The sequence below is a fragment of the Leucopleurus acutus genome (genome assembly GCF_964270905.1).
Source record: "Leucopleurus acutus genome assembly, chromosome: 19".
NCBI lineage: Eukaryota > Metazoa > Chordata > Mammalia > Artiodactyla > Delphinidae > Leucopleurus > Leucopleurus acutus.
The window spans coordinates 10,718,469-10,745,172 of record NC_139161.1 but is presented as its reverse complement, the minus strand read 5'-3'; the positions used below and the strand labels follow the sequence as shown (position 1 = coordinate 10,745,172).

The 26,704-nt window shown below is 52.9% G+C and overlaps 2 protein-coding genes across 2 annotated transcripts; one reads left to right on the top strand and one right to left on the bottom strand.

The window, feature by feature from the left end:
• Nucleotides 1-1,146: 1,146 nt before the first annotated feature.
• SLC26A11 (solute carrier family 26 member 11) lies at nt 1,147-19,403 on the bottom strand. The gene is made up of 17 exons (XM_082860546.1): nt 19,345-19,403; nt 18,049-18,263; nt 17,296-17,488; nt 16,814-16,899; nt 14,546-14,625; nt 13,316-13,458; nt 8,750-8,925; nt 8,235-8,307; nt 6,501-6,551; nt 5,327-5,387; nt 4,857-4,912; nt 4,522-4,662; nt 3,776-3,903; nt 3,346-3,445; nt 2,759-2,892; nt 2,352-2,424; nt 1,147-1,561 (listed from the first exon to the last, which is right to left on the bottom strand). Exons 2-17 carry the CDS (start codon nt 18,259-18,261, stop codon nt 1,470-1,472), a joined length of 1,800 nt encoding a protein of 599 aa, XP_082716672.1. The 5' UTR covers nt 18,262-18,263; nt 19,345-19,403; the 3' UTR covers nt 1,147-1,469.
• Nucleotides 19,404-19,538: 135 nt separating this feature from the next.
• SGSH (N-sulfoglucosamine sulfohydrolase) lies at nt 19,539-26,343 on the top strand (the record flags this gene model as incomplete). Its single annotated transcript, XM_082860547.1, has 8 exons — nt 19,539-19,635; nt 20,768-20,928; nt 22,422-22,527; nt 22,810-22,960; nt 23,310-23,466; nt 23,832-23,913; nt 24,767-24,970; nt 25,784-26,343. 8 exons carry the CDS (start codon nt 19,539-19,541, stop codon nt 26,341-26,343), a joined length of 1,518 nt encoding a protein of 505 aa, XP_082716673.1.
• Nucleotides 26,344-26,704: the final 361 nt, after the last annotated feature.

Sequence of the window (26,704 nt, the reverse complement as noted above, 5' to 3'; positions counted from 1 at the left end):
TGTTCCATGGTCAAGACACTTAGGTTGCTTTCATTTTCCAAAATTGCTAACGAGGTTGTGATAAACATCCTTGGTCAGCTTCCCCGGAGACAGGCTTGTGTTTTGCTAGAGTGGCTTCCTAGAAGCAGAGCTGCTGAGTCACAGATGGTGAGGGTTTTCAATGAAATTGGTCCCACCTGTGTGTATCAACTGGCTACATTGTGAATTGGATGATCTCTGGGGTCCAGAATGGGTGGGCTCAGAATGTGGGCACAGGCCAAAAAGGGACCACAACTCCCATCACAGCTCTGGCCAGGTGTGGCCCAGCAGGCAGAGCTTCAGGACACACTCACCTTGTGGAAAAAGAGAAACTGTCTGAGGTAAGGAAAGGCTGCCTTGGGGCTGGCGGTGAACCGTTTAGCTGGCTGGTCAGGGTCCCGGAAGGAGAAACACCAGAAGATGGAGGACAAGGAATCTGAAAAGACTCACGTATTATGGGCAGGCTTGGACCCTTGCTCTGCTCAGATACTGGCCAGGGTGGCTTGGGCAGAACACTGGTGGCTCTATGGCACCGCATCCAGGGCCATCTGCATGGTGAGCTCTTTCTCAAAGAGTCCAGGAGCACAACCTTCCTCAGCTAGGATTTACCTCTAAAAATTGATGGAAGTGAAATTTAAAACAGGCAAGTCCCTGTATGGAGAGCTTGCTAAGTAAATTATGACGCATATAGAATAAAATACCACGTAGCCATTGATATTCACATATTCTGTTTATTATCACAACAAATAATTCACAGCAATGACCGCATGAAAATGTGGGTCACAGAGCACCATGGATGAAATGATCCCATTTACATGACTGTAAACACACACCCACATGCTAACGTACACACATGTACGTGTACTGGAGGGAGGAGGTGTGGAGCTATCACCAAAGTGGATGGGGGGGATGGTTACCTGTAGTTTTTACAATAAGCATTTATGGTTTTTACAAAAACACCAAAGCTATACTCATTTAGAAAACACAACGAAGTTATTTTTAATAGACACTTTAAGTCATTTGGCAAACCTTGGTTTTCCTCTCAACAACAGCTCAGCCGCCGCCATCAAGAAGGGAACCCACCTGAGAGATGCCCACCCTCCCCATTTCCCCTGAAATCTAGGAAGGAGCTGGGGCGAGAGGTCTCCTCTCCTAGACCAGGTTGAAATCCCTGCCCTTTCCTTTCTCAAGTGGTCTGCCATTCTAGAAAGTGTTCTCCAAATCACTCTTTAAAAAAAGAGTTCGCATACCAGGAAGAGCAGGGAGGTACTTTTTCAATCATCTCAGAGGAAGGGATGAGTCCCACCTGTGGACCCCCACACAGTTGCCATCCCCCTCCTCTGGGACACCTACTCAGGTTTCTCAGATCCATCTGCAAGGCGGCATCCGGCATCACAGTGACCAGAACCTTCGTGAGACCCTCTGATGTCGGGCGCCCATCGGCAGCCCAATCAGGCCTTCAGCAGGGCGATCTTGTGTTCCGGAACAGAGTCTTCGCTGCCATTGTAGGGCTGGGTCCCTGGTTCTTGCTTCAGGTATTTCTCTGCAGAAAACACAAGGTTTCCAAACACTAAAAAAGTGAAGTGAGGATAGGCCAGTTCACAGAATGGGATTAAAGGCTGGCCTTTTGGGGGCCTCAAGCCTGGGGAGTTAAGGTCCCTGGACCAATATCTCCAGCCCTGGGCCGGTTTCACCTAAGTCTCCACCAGCACCTCACCACTCTCCATGCCACAATAACCCTCCTCACTGCTGGGCAGGTTCCATGGTGCGGCTGGGCCCCATCTGCTTATCCAGTTCCTGTGGAGCAGCGTCTGGCTGCTTTAGCAGCAACATGGATGAATCGCACAGACACCAAGTTGAGCCAAGGAAGCCGAACACAGAAAGAATCCTCTTGATCCCACTACATGAAGTTCCGGAACAGGCTACACTGACCGATGGTGGAAGAAATCAGAGCAGTGCTTACCCCTAGTGGGGGCCACTGGAAGGGAGCAAGAGGGAACTTTCTGGAACGATGGAGAAAAGCTACATCCTGACCGGACGCCCATTGCATCCATGTGTCAGGACTCAAACTCACATTTAGGATCTGTGCATTTCACTGTATGTGAACTGTGCCTCAATTAAAAACTCACATACAGTCCCAAAACATAAAACCCCAGAGCAGGAAGGCCCCCTGACAACCTGTCCACTGCCTCACCCTCGTCCGAGTGCTCCCCACTCTTGGACTCGAGCACTGACCCTCCCACCTCCCAGGGTTTCTGTCCTGCCGTCCTGACCCTGTTGGGTGTGGCAGCCAGGCTGCCGTGCCTCTCACTCTGATGACTGGCCACACCCACCTGCTTCTTCCAGGGTGCAGAAGTACAGGACGCCCTTCAGGTCAGCTGACAGCAGGACACGGAGAACGGGGACCTGTGGGACAAACGGTGATTCCAGGTGGGAATGCTCCTGCCCTAGCAAGCCACGTCACAGGCTAACTCACATCTCTGTAAGAGGAACACTTCTTAAGTGAACACTTTCTGAAGAACACAGAGATGAATGCTCTGCAAATACAACACGTGATGTAACGGACACAAGCAGAGCTCTGCAGCCAGATGCCACAAAAATGGAGCCCAGCCGCCTTCCTCACTGTGTGACATTGGGCAAGTCACTCAGCTTCTCTGGGCCTTGGCATCCTCACCTTGACATGGGGATGGTGACAACACAGACCTCACAGGCTACTTCGAGAGCAGATGCCGACACCCACCTGCAGGCCAATGAGGGCGAGGGTGGCGCCCCGCTTGTGGAAGTCCTCCAGGAGCTCCCCGAGCCCCAGCACCACCGTGTAGTCAATGCTGCAGATGTGGGTGCAGTCCAGGGCTGCAGAGCGTGGCGGGGATGCTGGGGGGACAGGGGAGTGGTCACACCAGGCAGAGGCTGCCAGAAAAGGCTCTGGCCAGGGGCATGGGGCCAAACAAGGCCATCAAGAGCTCCTCCCCAGTGGGGACGGGAAGGGGAAAGGACAAGGACCCAAAACGTTAGCTGTCTGGAGACAGCAACAACCATTTCCTTCATAGGGCAGGCAAACAGACCCCTTTCTCCCCTAAATACCAACTCCTGGAAGGAGCGGGCCCTCAGGGACACATGTTGGGAAACTGCCACCCTTGCTGCATGCATACACGGTGGGGGGGGTGTCCACTGGACGCCACTCTTGAGACTTCCGAGACCCCCAGGACCCAAGGACAGGCAAGCTCCTTCCTGGCAGCCGAGAGCAGGGTCTTGGGGTCCAGCAGGAACCCCTGCTGAGAGGGTGGCGGGGAGCTGGGGGTGACCGCAGCCCAACTGGCCACGTACTTTCCAGAGCCCGGCTCAGTAACGCCTCCCGGAGGGTTTCGATCGCAGGGAAGTGCAGGCCACTCGCCGGCTGCAGGACCAGCATCGGGCCCTCTGACACCTGGGGACAGTGTGGGGGAAGCCAGTGAGCCCTGGAGGCAAGTTCAACAGGGCAGCTCTTCCAGGCCTAGGGTGGACGGGAGGGTGCAGAGCTGGCGGGACTCCCACCTGCACCACAGCCCCACGCGCAGCAAGACAGCACTGTGGGGTTATGACCGGAAGGTCAAACCATCCGCTAGGTGAATGGTCACTTGGCAGTGCCTCAGGCCACAATCACACCAAGAACTCAAAATGCAAGACAGTGGGGTCAAAGGGTCTGCCCATGGCATGCTTCACCCCACCGGGCCCCCTGAGGCCAGCAGGTCCCCCTCAGGGGGACCAGATGGGCTACCTGTATCTTGGGTCTGGCCACGGAGTGCAGGAGAACCAGCATAGACACCAGGGTCCCTGCCAGGATGCCGTACTGGACCTCCCAGAAGCAGAGCAGGAACGTCACGCAGAGGGGCAGCAAGTCCAGCCCTGGAAGAGGAGGTCCAGCTGAGGAATGGCCCCTCCTCAGCGACCTTGGCTCCCAGCTACCCGAGCCCCCTGACAAGAGACACTTCGTGCGTGGCTTTCCTCATAATGAGTGAAGGTGTCATGGACCCCAAACAGCTCCCGGGGGACCCCCATCCAGAGACTTGGGGACTGATGCTTCTGACAGGCCATGCCACCTCAAGGATGTGTCAGAGGCAAGAAATCCCTCCCTACCTGGGCGAGGGGCCCTTAAGACCTGCCTGGTCGGCCTGGTCCCCTGTCCCTGGGGAGAGGTCCCAGTGGGCACTTCTCAGGGGACCAAGGAAAAAGGGATATGAGGACCAGGGAGGCACCGAGACTTCTCTTAGATGTAGAAGCCACAAAAATCCCTTAACTGCTTTGAAAAACAAAAGAGAACAAAAACTTGTTACGGTAAAGGAATTGCAGGTTCCGGAGAACCTTGAGCTGCTATGACCAGTGGAGAAAGGGAGGCTATGACACGAACCCTGCTGGTCACCCCAAAGCCCCCATCTCTCCCCCAGCTGGGCCAGCCTGGGCAGCAGCCAATGGCAGACGGAGGATCATCGATAACCTTGGTGCCGACGGACAGGAGATACATACTTTTCACTCGCCAGAGCGTCCCCACGATCTTGGTGTCGAACAGGGGGACCACGGCCATGATAATGACAGCAGCCAGGGCAGACTTGGGGATGTAGTAGAAGAGTGAGGTCAGGTAGTCGAGTGACAGCAGCACCAGGGCTCCTGCAGGGGCGTGGGGTGCTGTGACCTCACGTCCCTGCCGCCCCAACTCCCACCCAGCAAGGAGTCCCTGCTCTGGGGCACACAGCCAGGCACCAGGGCCGACGGCACCCACACCCTGGGCTCCCTCCACTCCTTTCCTCCTATCTCACTGCGGTGGACACGGGGAACACAGTGTCTGTGCAAGGGGTGCTCACCCGTCATCAGGCCCCCTGCTGGGGTGCACACCCCTGACTGAGCATTCACAGCCGTCCTGGAAGGCAACAGAGACCCATTAGTGGCTGTCGGGCTGGGGGAGCAGGGGAGGCGAGGAGCCACAATCCCTCCCACCTCCACTCTCTTTCAGGAATTAACTCCAGCACCAAGATGCTGGGAGCATTTCCATGCATGGGGATCTTTTTAACGTTAAACTGCAGCGCCGTGTATCGGGGTAAAGAAAACCAGCTAAGATGGTGAGGGAAGCAAAGGGAGCCCCCTCTTGTCTCCCCATAAACACCGTCACAGCTGACCAAGGGAGAGAGGACCAATGTGGAGAAAAGTGAAAACGGCCTCAGGACATGGGCAAGGGCCCAGGAGGGGGAACCTAGTTCTTCAAGCTAGACAAGGACCCTCTGACCTGGGCGGGGACCTCCCTGGAGACACAGGGAGGGGGAACGTGGTCACTCACCGGCCAAAGCTGCCCGTGACCGGGTAGGAGGAGAAGAGGGAGCCCAGGATGTTCGTCAGGCCTGTGGAGAAACGGAAGGGAAAAGCTCATCCAGGACGAGAAGCAGCATAAAATAGAGAGAAAAAGGAGAGGAGGAGAAGGGGGCAAAACCAGAAAGGAGACAGGAAGGCAGAAGGCGAGAGGGACCACCCGGTGGGGCATCCTATATCTGGTTCTCTCTCCCTCTAGGAAGGCCAAATCATGATCTTTGCCAAGTGCGCCGAGATTAATTCTAGCTATAAAGCGGTTCTGACCCCAGCCCTGCCTGTGTGAAATATGCCTTTTCCCACGTATAAAAGAATGAGGAATCCCTCCTGCCCCGAAAGGGGGACGGCTGAGTAAGGCAAGTGTGCGGAGACAGGCCTGAAGTGCCCAGCACGCCTGCCGGCATCCCTGCTACTCTGAGTTCCTTCAAACCCACACTTCCATGAGATGACTAGCCAAGGTGAATGGGAGAAGGTCATGGCCAGTAAGCTGCCTTCCCTGTGTGCCTCTGATTAAGCTGTACTGGACACAGCCATGCCCGGAACCTGGCTGGGACCTCAGAATGGAGGTAACTAGCCCAAGTTCATCACCATCAGCTCGTCAGCACCCACCTCACCCAGGGGCCTTCACAAAGACCACCATGGTCTCCTTGGCTCCACAAACCCACAACTGGTCACAGGTTCAAGGCCTGCTCTAGAGACAGCTCAGGTGTCACCTGGGATGCACTGCTCCACAGTCAGGAAGCCTGGGGCCCATGTGAGTCCTCACTCATCCGCCTGCCCCTCCTGGAGGGAGGCACAGGGCGAGGCACAGGCAGCCAAGATCCCACACAATCAGCAGGCTCACCTGAGATCCTACCTGGCCACATTCCTCAGCAACCTGACCCTCGCCCTGGAAGCCCCCACCCCCAGCCCAGGTGGAACATTCCAGGCGTTCCCAGGCACAGAACAGGCCACAGCCCTCAGGGTCTGGTACACAGCAGGTGCTCAGTGAGCCTCAGTCAGACACTAGATGTCGGCACCCTACTCCTAGGGATTAAACTGAACGACCTGAGATGGGAGAACGGGCCCCACTCGGGCCAGCTCTGCACCCTGCGTGTCAGCACCTCCACTACCCAGACCCCAAGAGCCACCCGCCACTGGAGTCTTACCGATGGCCAGCAGCTCCTGGTTGGCGTCAATACGGTAATTATTTTGAGAAGCTATAAAGAGAACAGACAATAAAAACACTGTCACTAGTTACATATCATCAGGAAACTGTCTATGAAATGATAAAACAGGCTACCAGTTTCTCCCTACAGCATTGTCTATGTTTGTAAATAGAAGGTATAAACACAGATAAAATATACATATATGCAAATGTACACACGTCTTTGTGTGTTTACCAAAAAAAAAGTAGATGTAGAGCGAAACGTTAGCAGTTAATTGAGGTAGTGAAGGACATTACAAGTGATTCGTTTTATCCATTTCTGAACTTTCAATATCTTGTGCAACAAACATGTATTGCTTTTATAATAAGGGAAAGATGTTTTAAACTAAAAAGCTCTCTGGTGGCAAGTCAAGATGACTAGAAAGTCTCAGATGAGACCCAGAGACATGAGCGGGAAGATTTAGGGAGAAACTATGGAGTGGCATGAATTTTAAGACAGTGGTTGGTAAACTTTCTGTAAAGGGCCAGACTGTCAATATTTTAGGTTTTGAGGGTCACACCCTCTGTCACAACTGCTCAGCTTCCCATTATAGCACAAAGCAGCCATACAACACGAAACAAGTGAACAAGAGATCACCTTCCAATAAAACCTTACTTGTGAACTGAAATACAAATTTCATATACTTTTCATGTGTCATCAAATCCAAATCTTCTTTAGATTGTTTTTAAACATTTAAAAATGCAAAAGCCATTCGCAGGTGATGGGCAGCAGGCTGTGGTTTACTAAGCCTTGATTTAAAAGCAGGACAAGCTTTACAAATGAGCACAGGAAGTCAGCTGACTTCAAAAGAAAATGGAGAGTTTTCTAAGTAATAGACAAGATGAGTAAAATCTGTCACATGCAGATTCTGAGATATGCCCCTCCAAATGAAAAAAAAAAAGGATCAGAAAAATAAAAACTGAACAAGAAAGATGTGAGCTGAACAGGTCGCAAACTGAAATGCAGCGTGGTCTTGAGCAACTGCTGGCGTTTGGAAAGGAAAACCCTTTAGAATGAACACTGGTTTATAGTCTCCTTGGAATGGTCTAAGGATCCAGATTCTGGAACTTCAAAGAAGGAAACATAATCCTGGCACAACCTGGGCTGGGCAGTGAACACAAGTTAGGTAGTCATAGTAACATACATGTCATATATCTGAATTTTAACCTTTAGAGTCAAATTAGATCCAAACAAAGGACTTAACCCTCTTATAGAACAGAAGAAACACATCATCTTCATGGACAACACAGAACAAAAGTCCAGGGACCTAAGACAGAAGCAGGGACACATGAAAGGTCTGGCAGCCTCAGCTCAGGCAGAGGGAATCAGTATTGAGCAGCAAACATATAAGTAGATTAACACTTCCCAGCCTCTCCAGGGGTCAGGAGGGGACAGGCCAGGTGTGCTCAGACACTCGGAAAGGGCACCTTGTCAAATTATTAGGAATTTTGCTAACAGGGTATCAAATACAGCTATTATTACCGATTAAATAAAAACTGTCAATTCAATAAGTTATATTAAAAACAAAGATAATGGTTAAAAAATAATACTTTTAAAAAAGCATGTATTACTCAGATAAAAATTCAAAGTTTTAAAAATCAAAGCAAATAAAAAGCAAGCAGAAGAGCAGGCAAGCAAGGCAGGCTGGGCTCCAGGCTGAGGTGCCAGGGAGGGCGCGGGTGGTGAGCATCTTACCAAAGGATTTGGCCACCGCGATGCTCTCCAGGAGACCCATCAGGGGCACCACGGCCAGCCCGGCCCCCATGCCCTGAGAGAGGAGAGAGGGATGGTGAGTGACCCTCTGGGGAAGGACAGAAGAGGCCTGACCAGTCAGTGACCTGATAAGGTAGGCACTGGCTCGTCCATGTCTGACAGAAGCAAACATACTTCAGCTGCAGGGCTGTGAGCTCACACTGCAAGAAACACGACACACAGCAGAACACAACAGATTCCTGCTCTGCCAGCGTCCACAATGGCAGGAACACCCCTGGGCTCAAGGTAGAAAAATAAATGTGGTGCCCTTCGAGGTTGTGCCTAATCTGGAACTCATTCCTACCTGTCCCTGCACCAGAGATGCCCCTTCCTGAGAACAGCAGTCCTAGCTGAGTTCAGAGCTGCGCATCGCTAAGCGGATGCATTAGGAGATAGAACCAGGCCCAGGGGCTGCTGCGGCGTCAGCCAAGCCGGCCTGGCTCCCTGTCTCTACCCACCTGTACCATCTCGGTGAAGGAGATCGTCCCGTTGGCAGTGGTCACTGAGAAGGGAGGGATGTGGGCATCAGGGAGCCCCTCGGGTGTCTTCCCAGTTAGAACAAAAGGCTGGTATCCAGTCACCTGGAAGGAGTATGCGACCAGGGCAGCAAAGGAGACCACCAGGGCGTTGCGAGCTAGGACAGGGGGAGAGACTGTCAGTGAAACCTGGATCGTCTGGGTAACTGGGGCAAATACACCTCAGGAGGTGGAAGACCCCACCCCAGCCTGGGAAACAGCATGGATACAAGCAACCGTATGGCAGGCATGAACACATGACACCATGAAAAACGCACAATGGGGAACCAGAGGAGTGGTGACACACAGGGCCGGCACGCATATCATCTACTGGTCACCAGTGACTGCATGGTCAAAGGCAGAGCTGGAAAGACTTTGAGATCAGATCTCCCAAGGTGATGCCCCTTTGAAGACGGAGAAACAGAGCAGGTTTACTCTGCTGCCTAAAACAACTAAAAACTGGACAAAACATATGGAACAACGGTGCCTGTGTATATATACCCAAATATCCCCCAAATTGACTTTCTAGAAATGAAAACCGTAACGTCTGAGGCAAAATATACACTGAATGGATTAAAGACAGATTAGATATTACAGGAAAAAGACTAGTGAAACTGAAGATGTAGCAATAGAATCTCCTCAAAATGAAACACACAGAAGAAGAGAAAGATTGAAAAACTGTACAAAGCATCAGTAGCTGTGGAACAATTTCAAGTAACCTAGTATGTGTCAGAGTCCACAAAGAAAGACCATGGAGTGGCATGGGGAGACAGCACAAGGATTTGAAGAAACAATGACTGAGTATTTTTCCAAATTTGATAAAAACTGCAAACCTGCATAACCAAGAAGCTCAGTGAATTCCAAGGACAAGACACATGGAAAAAAAAAAAAAAAGAAACTACAACAAGGCACATCATAATCAAATTGCCTAAAGCCAATGATAAAGAGAATTTTTTTGGGGGGCTGTGTTGGGTCTTCATTTCTGTGCGTGGGCTTTCTCTAGTTGCAGCGAACAGGGGCCTCTCTTCATTGCGGTGTGCGGGCCTCTCACTGTCGCGGCCTCTCTTGTTGCGGAGCACAGGCTCCAGACGCGCAGGCTCAGTAGCTGTGGCACACGGGCTTAGTTGCTCTGCAGCATGTGGGATCTTCCCAGACCAGGGCTCAAACCTGTGTCCCCTGCACTGGCAGGCAGATTCTCAACCACTGCGCCACCAGGGAAGCCCAAGAGAATGTCTTAAAAGCAGCCAGAGAAAAAGGTTATATCTAGAGGAATGAAATAAGAATGACAGCAGACTTCTTGTAGGAAACAAAGCAGGCCAGAAGACAGGAGAACAGCATTTTTAAAGTGTGGAGGAGGAAAAAAACTGTCTAGAATTCTATATCCAGCAAAGCTACCCTCCAAAAGAAAAGTAAAACATTGACTATTTTGGACATACAAAAGTTGAAAGAATTCATCACCAACAGGCCTGCACTACAGGAAACAATATAGAAGGCTCTCCAGGCAGAAGGAAAATGATACAGATGGAAATCTGGATCTACACAAAGGAACGAAAAGCACAAGATGTATAATGTGGGAAGATATAACAGACTCTGTTCTCATTACTTGTACATCTTTAGAAGTAACTACATAGTTAAAGTGGAAACAATAATAACGACTGAAGGATTTAAAACACATGTTGAAGAAAAATATATGACAACCATAGCACAAAGGCTAGAAGAGGAGAAATGGATGTATCTGGTCAAAAGGTTCTTATATCAACGTGAAGTTGGAAAGTATACTGTATTAAGATACAGATGTATACGATAAACCCTAAAGCAACCACCAAAAACAAACAAGCAAAAACAAAAACACACACAGCAGTTATAGCCAATAAGCCAATAAAGGGAATAAAAAAAGAATCATAGAAAAATACTCAATCCAAAAGATGGTAGAAAGAGAGGGAAAAGGGAACAAAGAAGAAATGAGACAATAGGAAACAAAGAGCAATATGGTAGATCTAAAGCTAGATACATCAATCATCACGTGGAATGTAAACATTACCCCACCCCCCAATGAAAAGGCAGAGATCATCAGATTGTATTAAAAAACAAAACCCGTCTATATGTTTCCTACAAAAACACACTTGTTAAACATAAAGACACAAATAAGTTAAATAGGTTAAAAGTAAAAGGATGGGAAAACATATGCTAATACTAACCAAAAGAAATCTGGAACAACTCTACATGAAAGTAGAGTTCAGAGCAAAGAATGTTACCAGGATAAAGGGGGTCATTTCCAGAGAAAATTATAATTCTACATATGTATGTACGTACAACGTTTGTTCTCTGACAGTAATGGGATTACGTTAGAAATCAGTAGCAAAATACTAATTAAAAAAATCCCCAAATATTTGGAAACTAATTCCTAAAAGGCTCCTGGTTCAAAGGGTAAATAATCCACAATTCAAAAGAGAAGTAAAAATGGAAATTAGAAGGTATTTGGAACGAAGTGAAAATGAAAACACAACCTATCAAAATTGTGGGATGCAGCTAAAGCAGTGCTGAGTAGGAAATTTATGACCCTAATCACTATATTGGAAAAGGAAGGTCTCAAAGACCTCAGCTTCTGCCTTAAGAATTTGAAAAAGAAACCTAAATTCAAAAGCAGCCAATGTAAAGAAATAATAAAGATCAGATCAAAATCTACTAACGAGAAAACAAAAGCAATAGAAAGATCAATGCAATCAAAAGCTGGTTCTGTGAGATAAATAAAATCGATACACCTCTAGATCAATTGATCAAGAAAAAGGGCAAGTGACCTGGGAGCAAGTCCTCACTCTGCCTGCTTCTAGCTATGTGACCTTGAGAAGTCTTATTTGGTTTGTCTGTTTTACCTTTCAGAGCCTCATTTTCCTCACTGGCAACACAGGGAAAATAATATCCCATCCTCAAGGCTGTTATGAGAATCAAAAGAAGTGATGTTTGTAAAATGCTTTATAAGTCATCCATCACTGTATGTCAGATCACAGCTCATTCAATTCTGCAAGTCTCTACTTTTTCATTTGCAAAAGGGGAGAAATTACAACTGTTCCACCTACCCCACAAGAGTGTTCTAGGGCTAAACAAATTCTCTACAAATTGCTAAACAAACACAAGGTACTACTATAGGTTAACCTGTCCTCACTCAGCTAAAATACAAGCTGAAACGATGACTTTTTAATAAACATAGTCGGGAGCTCAGTAACTAGTTTCCTAAGGAGACACCACATATCCTGGAGAGAAAGAAGACAGTAGTCCCTGAGAAGCCTACAGGGTTTTGGAGCAGCATTTCTCAGACCTCAGTGTGCCTACAAGTCACCTGATAAGCATGTTAACGTGCAGATTCTGCGTCAGAGGTCTGGGTGGGCCTGAGAACCTGCATTTCCAACAAGCTCCCAGGGGATGCTTGTGCTGCTGGTCAGAGGCCACACTTCGAGTGTTAAGTTTTAGGCAACAGAGCCTGTTTTCACTATTTTACAGATGACTATACTAAAGCTCATAAAATTTTGACAAGTGACTCATGCAAGTGCCAGGTAAGTGGCTAAACCAGGACTTGAAACCAGTAGTTTCACCATAAACCCAGTGCTCTTCCACCCTCCCAAGCGCTCAGCGTTTACCAATGGCCTCCCGGCTGCAGAATGGCGTCTGGTGAATGACTCTTGGGACTGGGGACCAGCCGGAGAAGCTGGGCTGAAATCTAGTCACCCCCTCCCTCCCACAACTGGCTGGATTTCATGGCCGCGGAGGAGTAGGGCCAAGCGGGATGATTTCCATTCCCTTCAGCTCTGGAAAGGCCCAGTAGATATCAATGCTTCCTTGCTTTGCTGTACCTGCCATTCTCTCTCTGTGTCACCTACTGGCAGCTCAGTGGAGAGATGTCCATCCCCACCACCACCCTGAGATGGCCCTTCAACCAGCCAATGGTTCCACTAACTCTCCTCATCTTGCCGCCTTTTACTTCAGCCTTTCTTTACAGATCCTCTGGTTAACTGCAACTCAACCTGCTGATTCCAGGCCTGAAGCAAAATGTTTACCCTTTGCAGCTGCACAATTAAAACAGGACCAGTCTGTCTCAGTGGAACTTGTTTTCTCCCCCAGAGACCTGCCAGAGTTTCTCGACCTTAGCACTGCTGACACCTTGGGCCAGATCAGTTTTTTTGCCGTGGGAGACTGTACATTGCAGGATGTTTAGTAAAATCCCTGGCCTCCACCCATCAGAAGCCAGAAACAGTCTTGCCCAGTAGTGTCAACCAAAAATGTCTCTGAACATTGCCAAATGTCCCCCGGGGGCAGGGGGGAGCAAAATCATCCCTAGCTGAGAACTTCTGCCGTTAAACAGAGTTCTCAGCCCTGGATGCATATCAGAACCACTTAGCGAGTGACGTGAAGATCTCCAGGGGTGGAATTCGGGTTCCTGGGGTGACTACAATGTGAGACCAGGTTGTGCAGGACAAATCTGGAAATGGTCCCTCAGCCAGAAGGCCCCCTCACCTGTGGTGGCAGTCCAAACCAACCCATGGCTGAGCCGCACGCCAGTGGGCATCTCGGGATGGACGGGAGGCACGTGGTCCCGCATCAGCTTTAGCACGAGAAGCAGCACCATGCAGACCAGTCCCAGCACTGCATCGCCCACCCTGCAGACAGACACCAGTCACCGCCCAAACCTGCTGATAGCACAGGCCTTCTGGCCTTTGGTTGCTGCTTCTGCTGGAAAACTTTCTCTCTCGAATGCTCTTTTTGTTTTTTCCTAAGTAACCTCTGTCCCTGTTCCATTTCAAAACTTTATTCGAAACTTAGTAGGTACACAGGCCCTGGGAGCTGAAGCCCAGATCACAGTGGTAGCCATAGGCGCGCTACCAACTCACGTTTTTAGTCACATAGCTCTCTGGGCTACACGTGTCTCGTCAGTTCCAGGAGATTCACTCCTGACTGCCTATGATGCTCTCTGACCAGTCCATCTCCATCTCCACTGCCCTCCATGTGGCTGACCCCAACCAGGTGCATCTTATGGGCCAGGAAACCTCAGCAGCAGATCAGAAGGGGAGGAGAGGATGGTCACAGGGTCTCCTCCACTCCCTTCAGGAAGCTCCCCGTACAGCTCCCCCCAGGTCACTTCTTCCTCTTGCCCCTCCAGCCAGAGAGGTGTTCTGGCCTCCAGCTGGGCTCATCGAGCTGCATCTCCTATTTGTCCCTTTAATCTGCTTGCTCTGAGAGAAACCCCTCCATCTGAGTGATGTGCTTGCTGTAGGAACTCTCTCCACCTGCCACCCGTCCCCTGGCACCTGCATGTCTGTTGGCCTCTGCCTTCCCTTGCCCTGTGGTTCTCTTGCTCACTGAGCTATGAACTCCTTGAACGAGAGACCACCTGCCCTTCCTTCACATGGTCTCTTCTCACTTCGACCACAGGAGAAAGCCCTGCATGGGGTCACGCTGACTGGCACACTGGACTGACCAGAGCAGAGCTTCTCAAGCTTCAATGTGCCACGTGGGCCTCTTGTTAAGCCGACTGAGTCAGCAGGTCTGGGCCGGCCAGACTGTGCTTCTAACCAGCTCCCAGGTGATGCCGATGGTGCTGCTCGCGGGACCCCTGTTTGAGCAGCAAGATCCCAGAGGATTGGAATAAATGCCACCTGGGAGTGGAAATGGGGAGGGAACTGGGAGAGGGATCTAGAAGGAAGAGCTTACTTATGGGGGCGGGGGAGAAACACAGCCAACGAATACCTGGTCTCTCCGATGTTGTGGAAAGTGTAATACACTTGCAGAAAAAACTGCCTGGAGATGTGCTGCAGTCCCAGCAGGTTCTGTCAAACAAGAGCTTCTGATTAGACAGCCTTCTGCGATATAAAGGCCTGAAACCCAATCCTTGCAGCATCTCAATACTGTTCCAAACCTGGAACCCCCTACCCCTCCAAGGGCCCTTCCTGGGGGAAAACATCTCCTGGCTCTCCCGGGCCTATCTGTCCGTTCCCAAAGTCCCCAAAGGGAGGAGATCAAAGCTATCCCTCTCGGGGGGAAGTGGGGGCGCTGACGGTATTTCACAAAGTTCCAGTTGTCGCAAGTCGTTGCAAATTACTCAAAGTAATTTGAGCGACCTCAAACCAAGGAGACTGGTCCAACCGCTCCCTGGCCCGGGGCCCGGCCCACCCCCTCAGGCCCGTCTGCCATCTGTTCGCGGCCCCGTCCATCACTCAGCGGCCCGCCCTTCACAGCACAGACCCCACCACCATTGGCTCGAGGCCGCGTCCGTCACTCGGAGGCCCGCCCATCGGGGACCGCCTCCTGTCAGAAGCGAAAGTCTCGCCATGAGACGGGCAGACCCGCAAGGGCGGGGGTCGAGGGGGCGCCGAGGTCCTCCAGGGAGGAGCGCTGAGGGGACCCCGCCAGGTCGGGGGTCCTCAGGTGGGAGAAGGGCGCCACTCTGTACTTCAGTTATCTGGTTGGGATCAGAAGGGGAGGTCGAGGCCCAGACTCGCAAGGCAATCAGGCTCCAAGGACCCCAAAACCCACTGTGTACACAGCCCCCGAAGGGGAAGGGCAGACACGGACAGCGGCTTCTGTCCTGGGCAGGGACTCCTGCGTGGGCAGGTCAAGAGGACCCCCACCCCAAGCCTAGAGGCTCTCAGATGACTGTCATGACCTAGTCAAGGTTTTGAAGACAGGGACCTAGGGGTGCCAAATACGAATGCATAAAGAAGCTACCCTCTCACTGTGTTACGAAAAAAGAACATTCTTGACACTAAAAATGAAAGATAATGTTTCCAGAATAAAGGACAGAACATCCCACGAAACAGCACTTGCCAAGCTCACCCTGACATATGTGTGTACATAATCTATAGTTCGAATTACGCACACTGTTCTAGGCTGTCTCCTCCTCTGTAAGTGGAGATAGTAATGCCTACCTCCCAGAGGACTTCTGAGAACTAAACATAGGGAGAGCTTAACCCAGCACCCAGTGACGTGTCAACTACTTTATTCTCTCTCACACGTACCCTCTTGGGCTTCACGTTCTTACTTTCTCATTTGGCCTCCATCCGCGAAGACTGTCACGGACTAGAGTGAAGCAGAGCCTGACTGTGGGAACCACACCGTGGAGAGGCGTGTGTGTGTGTGTGTGTGTGTGTGTGTGTGTGTGTGTGTGTGTGTCCCTCCCTCAATCTGTACGATTCAGCTCAGTTTCATTCTGCACACCCAAGCACAGCTCCAGGCGGCCACGTTGGAAGTAAAACAGTGCCTGCCTTCCAGATACACAGAACCCAATGGAAGGAGAGTAAATGATATCCTCAGATAACCAATGATCACTGATTCCAATACTTCTCATTTGTGTTTAAACAGAAACATAAAAAAGCACGATATTTGAAAAACATTAAACAAAAAATTGGAAAAGAAAGACATAAAAGTGAAATCACCTAAATTAGCTTAGGGAGCAATTTGCTTGTCGGAATTTTGGCAGTACACTCGTGACTTGTAAAGGCCCAATGGTTCAATATGCAGTAGGGGCAGAACTCTGTGAGGTGAACCAAGCACTCAGGCATGAAAACTCCAGCAAGAGCGGGGACTGTCATTACTGGTCCCCCAAATTACCTGTTGTAGAACTTGGCCATCACTCAATATCTCCCCCAAAGGATCATTTTATTTTACTTATTTATTTTTTTTGTGTGGTACGTGGGCCTCTCACTGTTGTGGCCTCTCCCGTTGCAGAGCACAGGCTCCGGACGTGCAGGCTCAGCAGCCATGGCTCACGGGCCCAGTCGCTCCGCGGCATGTGGGATCTTCCCAGACCAGGGCACGAACCCGTGTCCCCTGCATCGGCAGGCGGACTCTCAACCACTGCGCCACCAGGGAAGCCCAAGGATGATTTTATTAATGGAGACTCATGCCAGCACGACAGGCTCTGAGCCCCAAAATAGCAAGAGTTTGACCCACACATATCAGGACCTGGCCTTGGTCCTGCTATCCAGCAGATGCCCCAGGACCAACTAGGGTGCCTACCTTAATCTGCCCGAAGCCGATGATGATGGCGGCAGCCGAGGTGAAACCTTTAATGACGGGACAGGAGATGAAGTCCAGCAGGAACCCTGGACAGCCAAGAGGGAACACCAAGCTGGTCCCAGCCCCACTGGGTCAGTGTGGGCTGGGAGAGGTGGTATGGGTGGGACTGGGTCTAAAGACTAGTGGCATACCCTGTTTGGGCTGGTTTGGAGAGCAGGAAAGAGACTAGGGACTGAGGCCCTGGGCACTTCTCCAAGTGTCCTGGCCTCTGAGCACAGTAGAGAGCTGAGAGCCACCCTTCTTGACACACACACACACACACACACACACACACACACACACACACACACACGGATAGCCCTTGGAATGCAAAGAAAGAAATGCTGAAGGCAGGGCATCCCCAGAAGGAGGTGCCTTGGTACCCCAGGAAGAGCAGAGCTGCAACCCCCCATCCCCATGACAGGAAGGTCTGAGTGTCTTACCCAAGCGCAGGAACCCCATGCCTAATTGGATGCAGCCCGACAGAAAGGCCAGCAGCACAGCATAGGCAGGCTCACGGAAGGTGTAGAAGGAGACCAGGAGGGACATGATGGCCGTGGGGCCCAGAGTCACATCTCGGGAGGTACCCAGAAAAAAATATACGAAGCACCCCATGAAGGCAGAGTAGAGGCCGTACTGTTGGGCAGAGAGAGCAATGAATATCCAGGAGGCACACGGCACCCGCACAGGGTCCCTGGTGTAGCTGGTTAAGCACAGGGATCTGTGTGGTCCATTGTGTATTCTGGGCACAGCAGCACATACAGGCAGGGTGCACTGATCACCCTGTTACCCAAGGTTGTGGACCTACAGTGACTACGGGGTCTCTTTCCTACCCACACGCAACTGGGGCCTCGTGTCCTTATATCTGAGCCTGTGATTCTGAGAAAGCATTCTTAAAGCCAGAGTGAGTCATCCCACTGGCCCCATCAGGCAATCCAGAACTAGCTTGGTGCCTGTGTGTGACAAGCATGACAAGAGGGGTTACAGGAGCACGCGTCTGCCCAAAGGCAGTCACATGCTCTAGGTTGTAAACTAAGGCTTCTTGGGCCCCATGGGACTGGAGCCCAGGGTGCCCCCTTGTCTGGAGGGAATACTATGCATGCATTTCTACTCTGCTCCTGGGTGAGCACTAAGGCCTGGAGTGGGGTCAGGCTAAGGGGAAGGGATGTGGTGGGCAGCAAGGGCACACATCTCACCTGGGGAGGGAGTCCAGCCACCTCGGCATAGGCCAGCGCCTGGGGAATGACTGTGAGCCCAACTGAGATCCCAGCGATGAAGTCCATCTTCAGCGCGTGCCAGGTGTAGTCAGGCAGCCAGGCCAGGAAAGGCAGCCTCTTCTGCATGGTCGCAGTGGACCAGCAGCAGGACATCGGGGCAAAGCCCTTGGGCGGCTTCATAGTAGATGACATGTCTAGGAAGGGGGGGGGGGCGGGGGGACACAGACCAGCAGTCAGGGCCTGGGCTTCAGAAAACCCAGCAACAGGGTGAGAGTGAGGGTGAGGTCCAGAAACATCAGGAGATGTGCAATCGGTCTCCTCTCACCCAGGGGGGTGGAGCTAGATGCGTTAAATCTCCCCTCACCTTGCTGATCTGAGTCAGGAAGCCAACAGCCTGTGCAGAGAAGGCGTCAACCAAAGGTGGAGTGCCCCCCCGCCACCGACTGCTCTCCCTTAACCCCACCTGCCCAGACCCTAGGTGCCTTCTCTTCCTCCATCCACTCTGGCCAGAAAAAATAAATGATTTCTCACTGAGAAGTTCAAACACTAATCACTAATTAGACTCAAGGTTTCTCCTCCCAGGAGAATTTGTTTCCTTTTTTTATTCCCTCCCCCCCAGGAAATTTAACGGGGAGCAGTGCAGAGAAAAGCAGGTCCACGGAGATACCCACATGTGGCTGGCGATGAGTGGGTGGGGTGACTGGAGGCCCTGAGGTTTTCCAAGTGCGCAGCATAGCAGGCTCCACCCACTACGGCAGACTGCGGCGCTGCGGTGGTGGGAGGGCTCCCATCCTGAAGCTGCGCATCACCCCAACCCCCACCTGTGGCGTCTACATCCTTAGAGGAGCCTTAGGTATTCTAGTTTGTTCTGAAAGAACGTCAGAGGCTCCCCCCGGTAATTCACGGCGCGCATCCTCTAGGGTCCTGGTGCTCCTGGCGCGCAGAGCCTGTCCCAAACCACCCCCAGCCCCGGTGAGGCCGCTCTGGACAGAACCGGCCCCCCACCCCCGAAGCCGCTTGCCCCAGACACTGGGGTCTAAGGGGGGGACCCACACCGTCTGCCGGTCCGTGGCCTGCCGGCCTCAGCAAGGCGGAGGATGGCGGGGACCTGGGTGGGGATGAGGTGGGTGGGGAGCGGGGTCCCCGCGGGACGCGCCCGTACTCGCGGACCACTTGCCGGCCCCCCACGTCGGCCGCCCACCAGCGACCCCGGCCAGTGCCCTGGCAACTCGAGCGCCCGACCCCGGGCCCCGCCGCCGTCAGCCGCGCACTCACCGGACGCCACAGCTCGGGGTCTCCCGTCGTCTCCGCAGCTGGTCTGCAGAAACCGCAGAGGTTGGGGGAGCGGGAGCGGGAGCCGGAGCCGGGGCGGGTCCTGGGCGGGTCCTGATGTACACGTGACCGAGGGTGGGGGCGGGAGGGCTGGTGCTCACGTGACCGCGGGGCGGCGCCCGGCTGGAACCGCCGCTATGCGCTGCTCCGGGCCGGCCTGCTGGGTGTTGCTCCTCGTAGCGGGTCTCTGTTGTGTGCACCGGGCGCGCCCCCGAAACGTGCTACTGATCCTCGGTAAGTTCCGACCCGCCGGCACCCCGGGCACCGCCCTCCACGGCCGCCGGAAGAGGCCAGCGCTAACCCTCCGTGCCCTGCAGACCCCATTGCCGTTCATTTCCCGACTCCTCTTTTTGCTGACCCCAGACTCTTCGTGGTCGGCTCCTTGGAGAGGCAAGCAGAGGCGGCCCTGCCCACTGCAGGGTCTGGAGGGTTCGGCCCCAGCATTCACACCCCATTCCTGCCCCCGGTTCTGACCCTGTAGCCCGAACTGTGACCAGAGCAGCCAGGGCTAAGCCTGGGGTCCCCACCCACCACAGGGTGTTGGGCGGCTTTCCACAGATCGCAGAGGGGATGCCAGAAGAGGGGCTGGTGCCCAAGTCCTCAGAGACCAGCAGGGTGCCCTGGATCTCTCATCTTCTCCCCAGCAGTGATAACCCCGTTTCCCTTCCCTTTTCAGACCCCAGAGCACTGTGGCTCAACTCTCTTTCTCCTGGCTGAAGGGAGCAGCCCCCACTCACCCACCCGCCTTCTCCCCTGGCCCTCCCCGCCTCCGTGAAACCCCAAGTTCCTCTAGTGCCCTGTTCACGAGATTTTCTGCTTGGGTAACCAGAGCCCAGCTATCACAAGGCAACCTGATTCTTTCCTCTTTTGAGGTCTGGCTGTCTGCCAGGGCCACTGTTTCTGATTAACTTTGTGGTCTGGGGCAGGTCCTTCAGCTAATTGAAACTTAAACAGCACCCTACAGAGCGGCTCCCTTCAACTCCCCCTATCTCAGGGGCATTGGCGGAGAACCAGCACGTGGATCCACGTCCTCAGGCACGTCTGCAGAGCCCAGAACTGCCGAATCATGCCTGCTTGGATCTCATGCTCCCCTCAGTTTTATGCCTGCCTACTAACATGTTCACCCAGTTTTCATATATGCCTGGTGGCATTCCCACTCAAGTAACAAGCCTGCTGAATATCATGCCCACTTGGGTCATTCCCACTTGGAAATCACACCTGCCTGATATCAAGTCTACAGAGGTATCATACCCGCCTGGGCATCACTGCCAGGCCACTGCAGCAGGACCCAGGTCTCTCTCACTCCCACATGCTGCTCTTTCTGAGCCCAGGCCATCAGGTCCTCTATGTCTCCCTCCTTCCTCAGCGGATGACGGAGGCTTTGAGAGTGGTGCCTACAACAACAGTGCCATCACCACCCCTCACCTGGATGCCTTGGCCCGCCGGAGCCTTGTCTTCCGCAATGCCTTCACCTCCGTGAGCAGCTGCTCTCCCAGCCGGGCCAGCCTCCTCACTGGCCTGCCCCAGGTGAGGGCAGCAGGGGTTCAGGAGGAGGGAGAGCCCCCAAGGCTTCTGCTGCTGGGAACCCCTCCCTGGTCTCCCTGGGGATGTGCCCACCTTCCCTCCCCCACCCCCAGCCAAATGGTCCAAGTGCAGCCCTGCTCCACCACTGTGTGACTGTGAGCAAATCACTTACCTCTGTGTGCCTCAATTTCCTCACCTGAAAGATGGGGTGTTAGTAATACCTCACTCCTGGGATTACTATAGGATTGGCCAAGGTAACTTGCTATATGTAAAGCTCACAGCAAGGTGCCTGGCAGGTACTTGCCCAGCCCAGTGTTAACTCTTTTCATGATATTGTCCCAGGAGCTTTTGTGACAATAAAAGCTGCCATTTAAGGCACTTACTCTATTGTGCTAAGGTATATGTAATGAAAGATTTACCATTTTAACTATTTTAAGGCTGCAGTTCAGTGGCATTAAGTACATTCACATTGTTGTGCAACCATCACCACCATCCGTCTCCAGGACTTTTTTATCACCCCAAACTGAAACTCTATCCCCATTAAACACTAGCTCCCTGTTACCACTGCTCCGCCAGCCCCTGGCAACCACCATTCAACTTTCTGTCTCCGTGAATTTGGTTACTCTGGGTACATCACATAAGTGGAATCATATAGTGTTTGCTTTTTTGCAGCTGGCTGGTTTCACTGAGCATAATGTCCCCAAGCTTCACCCGAGTACGTCAGTACCTCACTACTTCTCAAGACTGAATAATGTTCCATTGTGTGGATAGAGTGTATTTTATCTATTTCTCTATTAGTGGACACTTGGGTTTCTCCCACCTTTGGTTGTTGGAATAATGCTGCTGTGAACCTGGGTGTACATGGGCACTTACTCCTGATGTATTATCTCACAGCGTTATTTTATGCAGGGGATGCTCTGTACGTCCCTTTCTGAGAGGCTGAGGCTGTGAGTAGGAGGCCTACATAAAGAGCAGACTGTGGCCTGTACACAGAAGCTTCCTGTAAGGTCAATCAGGCAGCTGTAGGCTACGCTCACCTCTGGGCAGTGAGCCACAGGAATAAGGACAGGGATTTTCCTTCTTACATCTCTCTAGCCTGTTTGAGTTTGCAACACGTACAACAATTTTTTTTACACTCTAAAAACGTCAGCTAATAAAAAGAGGCCTGTTGGTGTGGTTTTCACTCTACAATGTGTGCTCTTGATAGAAAAATTGAGAAGTACAGGTACACAAAAAGAAGAAAATAAAAGCCACCCCTAATTTTAGTGTACATTCTCCCAGTCTATTGTATTTCCTGCTGTCGTCCCATGGTAGGGACCTGTGGGCCTGTTGGGCGGGGAGTGAGAGATGGAGAAAACCTCTATGAGAACTCTAAATCAGGGGCCTACAAAGGGCCAGGCTGGTGAGCCTGGGAGAGCAGAAGCGTTGGGGGTGGGGTGGGGGACAGGACCCTGGCTGCCAGGAGGCGCCCGGCTTCACAGCATCTCTGCTGGCAGCATCAGAACGGAATGTATGGCCTGCACCAGGATGTCCACCACTTCAACTCCTTCGACCGGGTGCAGAGCCTGCCTTTGCTGTTGGGCCGAGCTGGTGTTCTCACAGGTGAGGGGCTTCGTGTAGCCACAGGGGCAGGACAGCAACTTACCTCCCTGCCCCAGAGGGGCAAGGCCTTGTCCCGAGCCACCATGGGCCCTGTGTTGCCTGCTCTGAGCACTTGACCCCAAGGAATCTGGGCCTTCTGGCTGGGCCATGGGCACACGAGAACAAGGGCCCGGCTGCCTCCTGGAGGCCACAGCAAGACACAGGGCCTGGGGAGTGGAGAAGGGGGCAGAGGGGAGTGGGAGACCGAAAGGGCTCTGGACAGGCCTATCTCCCCGACTCCAGGCATCATTGGGAAGAAGCACGTGGGGCCGGAGACGGTGTACCCGTTTGATTTTGCGTACACGGAGGAGAATGGCTCTGTCCTCCAGGTGGGGCGGAACATCACTAGAATGAAACTCCTGGTCCGGAAATTCCTGCAGGCTCGGGACAACAGGTGTGAGGAGGGTCCCTCCCCCTTACTGCCCTCACACAGCCAGACCTCTGGAGAGTTAATACTGGATGCAGATCCCAGAGTCTTTGGTTGGGATTCTTGGAGTCTCCAGACAGCTGGGGTGTGGGTGGAGGAGAAGGTTCCAGATGCTCAAGTTGATCTGGTCAGAAGAAGAGGGGACATGGGGACACTGAGGCAGTGTGGATCACGGGGAGGCTCTCAGTTGTAGGGGAGTAGGCAAAGCTGAGGGGTGTTCCTTCCCAAAGGATGAGGCTCCCCAGGGTAGAAGCCAGGTGGTGGGTCAGCCATCTGACCTTGACCTCAACGCTCAAGCCCGTCCCTCCATCTGCAGGCCTTTCTTCCTCTATGTCGCCTTCCACGACCCCCACCGCTGCGGGCACTCCCAGCCACAGTACGGGGCCTTCTGTGAGAAGTTTGGCAATGGAGAGAGTGGCATGGGGCAGATCCCAGACTGGACCCCGCAGACCTACAACCCGAAGGATGTGCAGGTAGGAGGACCCCTCACCACGTTTCTGAGAACTACCCTTCGTCCTCCACCCTGTAAATATGGGGACCTGTGCCCCTCTCGTGGGTTGGCAGCCCTGGCCCCAGGTGTGTAAGAAGAAACCCTCTGACTCACTGGAGCCAGGGCCCCATCTGTGGGGTGGCAGAGAGAAGCGTAAAGACATGGAATGATGTACCCAGAAGCGTGGGTGTTCTGGGATAATCCATTCAGGAAGAGAGATGATTTTGGGCCTTGGGAGGAAGGCTGGCACCTGTATCTCCCACCCTAATTCAAGCGCTGGCCACTTTGCCCCCTCCACCCAACCTATCTGTTCTAACCTTGACTTGCCACCCACCTGCCCCATCCCAGGTGCCTTACTTCGTCCCTGATACACCGGCTGCCCGAGCTGACTTGGCCGCGCAGTACACCACCATCAGCCGCATGGACCAAGGTGGGTTCAGGGAACCCAGGTGGTGGGATAGGGCACAGCTTGGGCCTCCATCTTGAGCCAGAGCCAGAAATCACAGTGCCGCAGGGCCGTGTCCCCTCTGGGGGAGAGTCCTTCCTGCCTCTTCCAGCTAATGGTGGCCGCAAGTGTTCCTTGGCTTGTGCAGCATTACTCCAGTCTCTGCCTCTGTTGTCACATGAGCTCCTTCCCTGTGTTTTCTCTTTAGTCTGTGGCCCTCCTCTTCGTTTAAAGACACTTGTCATTCGATTTAAGGACCACCTAGGTATGTCAGGATGATCTCATCTCAAGATCCTTGATTTAATTGTATCTGCAAAGACTCTCTTTCCAAATAACGTTACATTCACAGGTTCTGTGTGGACATATCTTTTAGGGGAACCACCATTCAACCCAGTCTGGGAGGTTGGTGCCTTTATCGTTTCCCTGTTGGTACCATTAGTTCATGGGGACTTGGGAAGGGGGTGGGTGTAGAGAGAATCCTATCTTCTGGCCCCACCCAAGACCATCCTTATTACCTCCATGAGGAGATTCCAGGAAACACAGAAACCACTGCATGGCAGGTAGCAGCTGCATAGGGGTGACACGGAACTGCCAAGGTTGGCCAGTGTCCTGGAGGGGTGCACTCAGGTGGAGGCCATGCAAGTACTGCTCCAGGACAGGGCCCTGGGCAGAGTGCTGGGCGGGAGGGCTGGCTGGTGGCAAGGAGGGCCGGGGTGATTGAAGGAAAAGACGGTGCAGGGTTCAGCAGCCGGATGAAGAAATGTTTTAGTGCACACGCATTCCCACAACTGCGCATCTGCCTGCGGCTGAGCTCTGCTATCCCCTCCACACCCTGCAGGGATTGGACTCGTGCTCCAGGAGCTGCGTGGGGCGGGCGTCCTGAATGACACCCTGGTGATCTTCACATCCGACAATGGTATCCCCTTCCCCAGCGGCAGGACCAACCTCTACTGGCCGGGCACTGCTGAGCCCATGCTGGTGTCATCCCCAGAGCACCCAAAACGCTGGGGCCAGGTCAGCGAGGCCTACGTGAGCCTCCTAGGTATGACTCTGCATTCCATGCAGCAGGGGTCGAGGAGGGGGAACGGAGGAGGAAGAGGACGTTTAGTGGGACCACCACGACCAGACGTAGCTCCTCACCCACTATCTTATGCGGTTGCCACATCACCTCAGTGAGGAAGGGATGGTCAGCCCCGTTCTACAGATATAGAAATGAGGCTCAGAGACATGAAGTTAGGAGCCCAAGGTTACACAGCTTGTAAGCACCAAGCTTGGATTCCAGTTTGGGTCTCACTGGCTTCAAGCCAGTCATTTTTCCACTGGCGCACTGGTGAGCATCGATCACCTGGAGCACTTGCTAGTATCCAGATATCCCACCCCAGAGTGTCTGATTCAGTAGGTCTGGGGTGATGCCCCAAAATTTGCATTTGTGACAAATTCCCAGGTGATAATTGATGCCCCCTGACCCCACGTTGAGGGGTCAGGGCAGCAGCATGCTTGGGCCCCTGTGGGCTCAGGGCTCACATCTCCCTTTGGTCCCAAGGTCAGCAAGCGTTCTGGCCACAGCACAGAACAGGAATAGGCCCCTGTGTGGGGGCTTCCTCGCTAGTCTGAAGGATTTTAGAAGGATCCTGGGTATCACCAAGTTGGGGGCTCTTGTCATGGCATTGAAAGCATGACGGCCCAGAGGGTGACGCAGCAGTGACGGGTTGGCCTGTAGTAGCTTTTTCCTGTTGGTGATTTGATGTGCAAGGTGGCCCACCAGCTTCCAGAGTGGCCTGGATTCAGCCCTTCCACGGGGGTGGGTCTGGTGCCCTGGAGGGCCCGCCCTACTGAGATGTCATCTCCTTTCCAGATCTCACGCCCACCATCTTGGATTGGTTCTCTATCCCCTACCCCAGCTATGCCATCTTTGGCTCAAAGACTGTCCAGCTCACTGGGCGGTCCCTCCTCCCGGCGCTGGAGGCAGAGCCTCTTTGGACCACGGTTTTTGGCAGCCAGAGCCACCATGAAGTCACCATGTCCTACCCCATGCGCTCCGTGCACCACCAGAACTTCCACCTTGTGCACAACCTCCACTTCAAGATGCCCTTTCCCATTGACCAGGACTTCTACGTCTCGCCAACCTTCCAGGACCTCCTGAATCGCACCACAGCCGGCCGGCCCACGGGCTGGTACAAGGACCTGCATCACTACTACTACCGGGAACGCTGGGAGCTCTTTGACAGGAGCCAGGACCCCCACGAGACCCAGAACCTGGCCACTGACCCCCGCTATGCCCAGGTTCTGGAACTGCTTCAGACCCAACTGGTTAAGTGGCAGTGGGAGACCCACGACCCCTGGGTATGTGCTCCCAATGGGGTGCTAGAGGAGAAGCTCTCTCCCCAGTGCAGGCCACTCCACAACGAACTGTGAGGCCCTCCCCACCCCCACAGTGGGGGACCGCTGTCCTGTGTCTGAGCTGTGTCCTGGCACAGGAATTCCCTGGGGGGTCCCCAGGATGGTGCAGGGTCCCCAACCTGTGACAAGGTGAAGCTGGTCTGGGGAACAGCAGGAAGAAGGGTCTGGGACATGGGGCTTCAGTCCCTCTTGGTTCTCTGGAACCCACAGACGTTCTTGTGCCCTTCACCTGAGAGGAGATGGGATTCTGTGTGCCACGAGGGTGGTGGGTGAGTGCAAACTGCACTCAATGAGGGGACAGTGTCTGTTTGTCAGTCCTGGTCTGGAGGGAGCCTTTGAAGGAAACTTGGGCTTGTCTTCTTCCTTCACTTTGTTC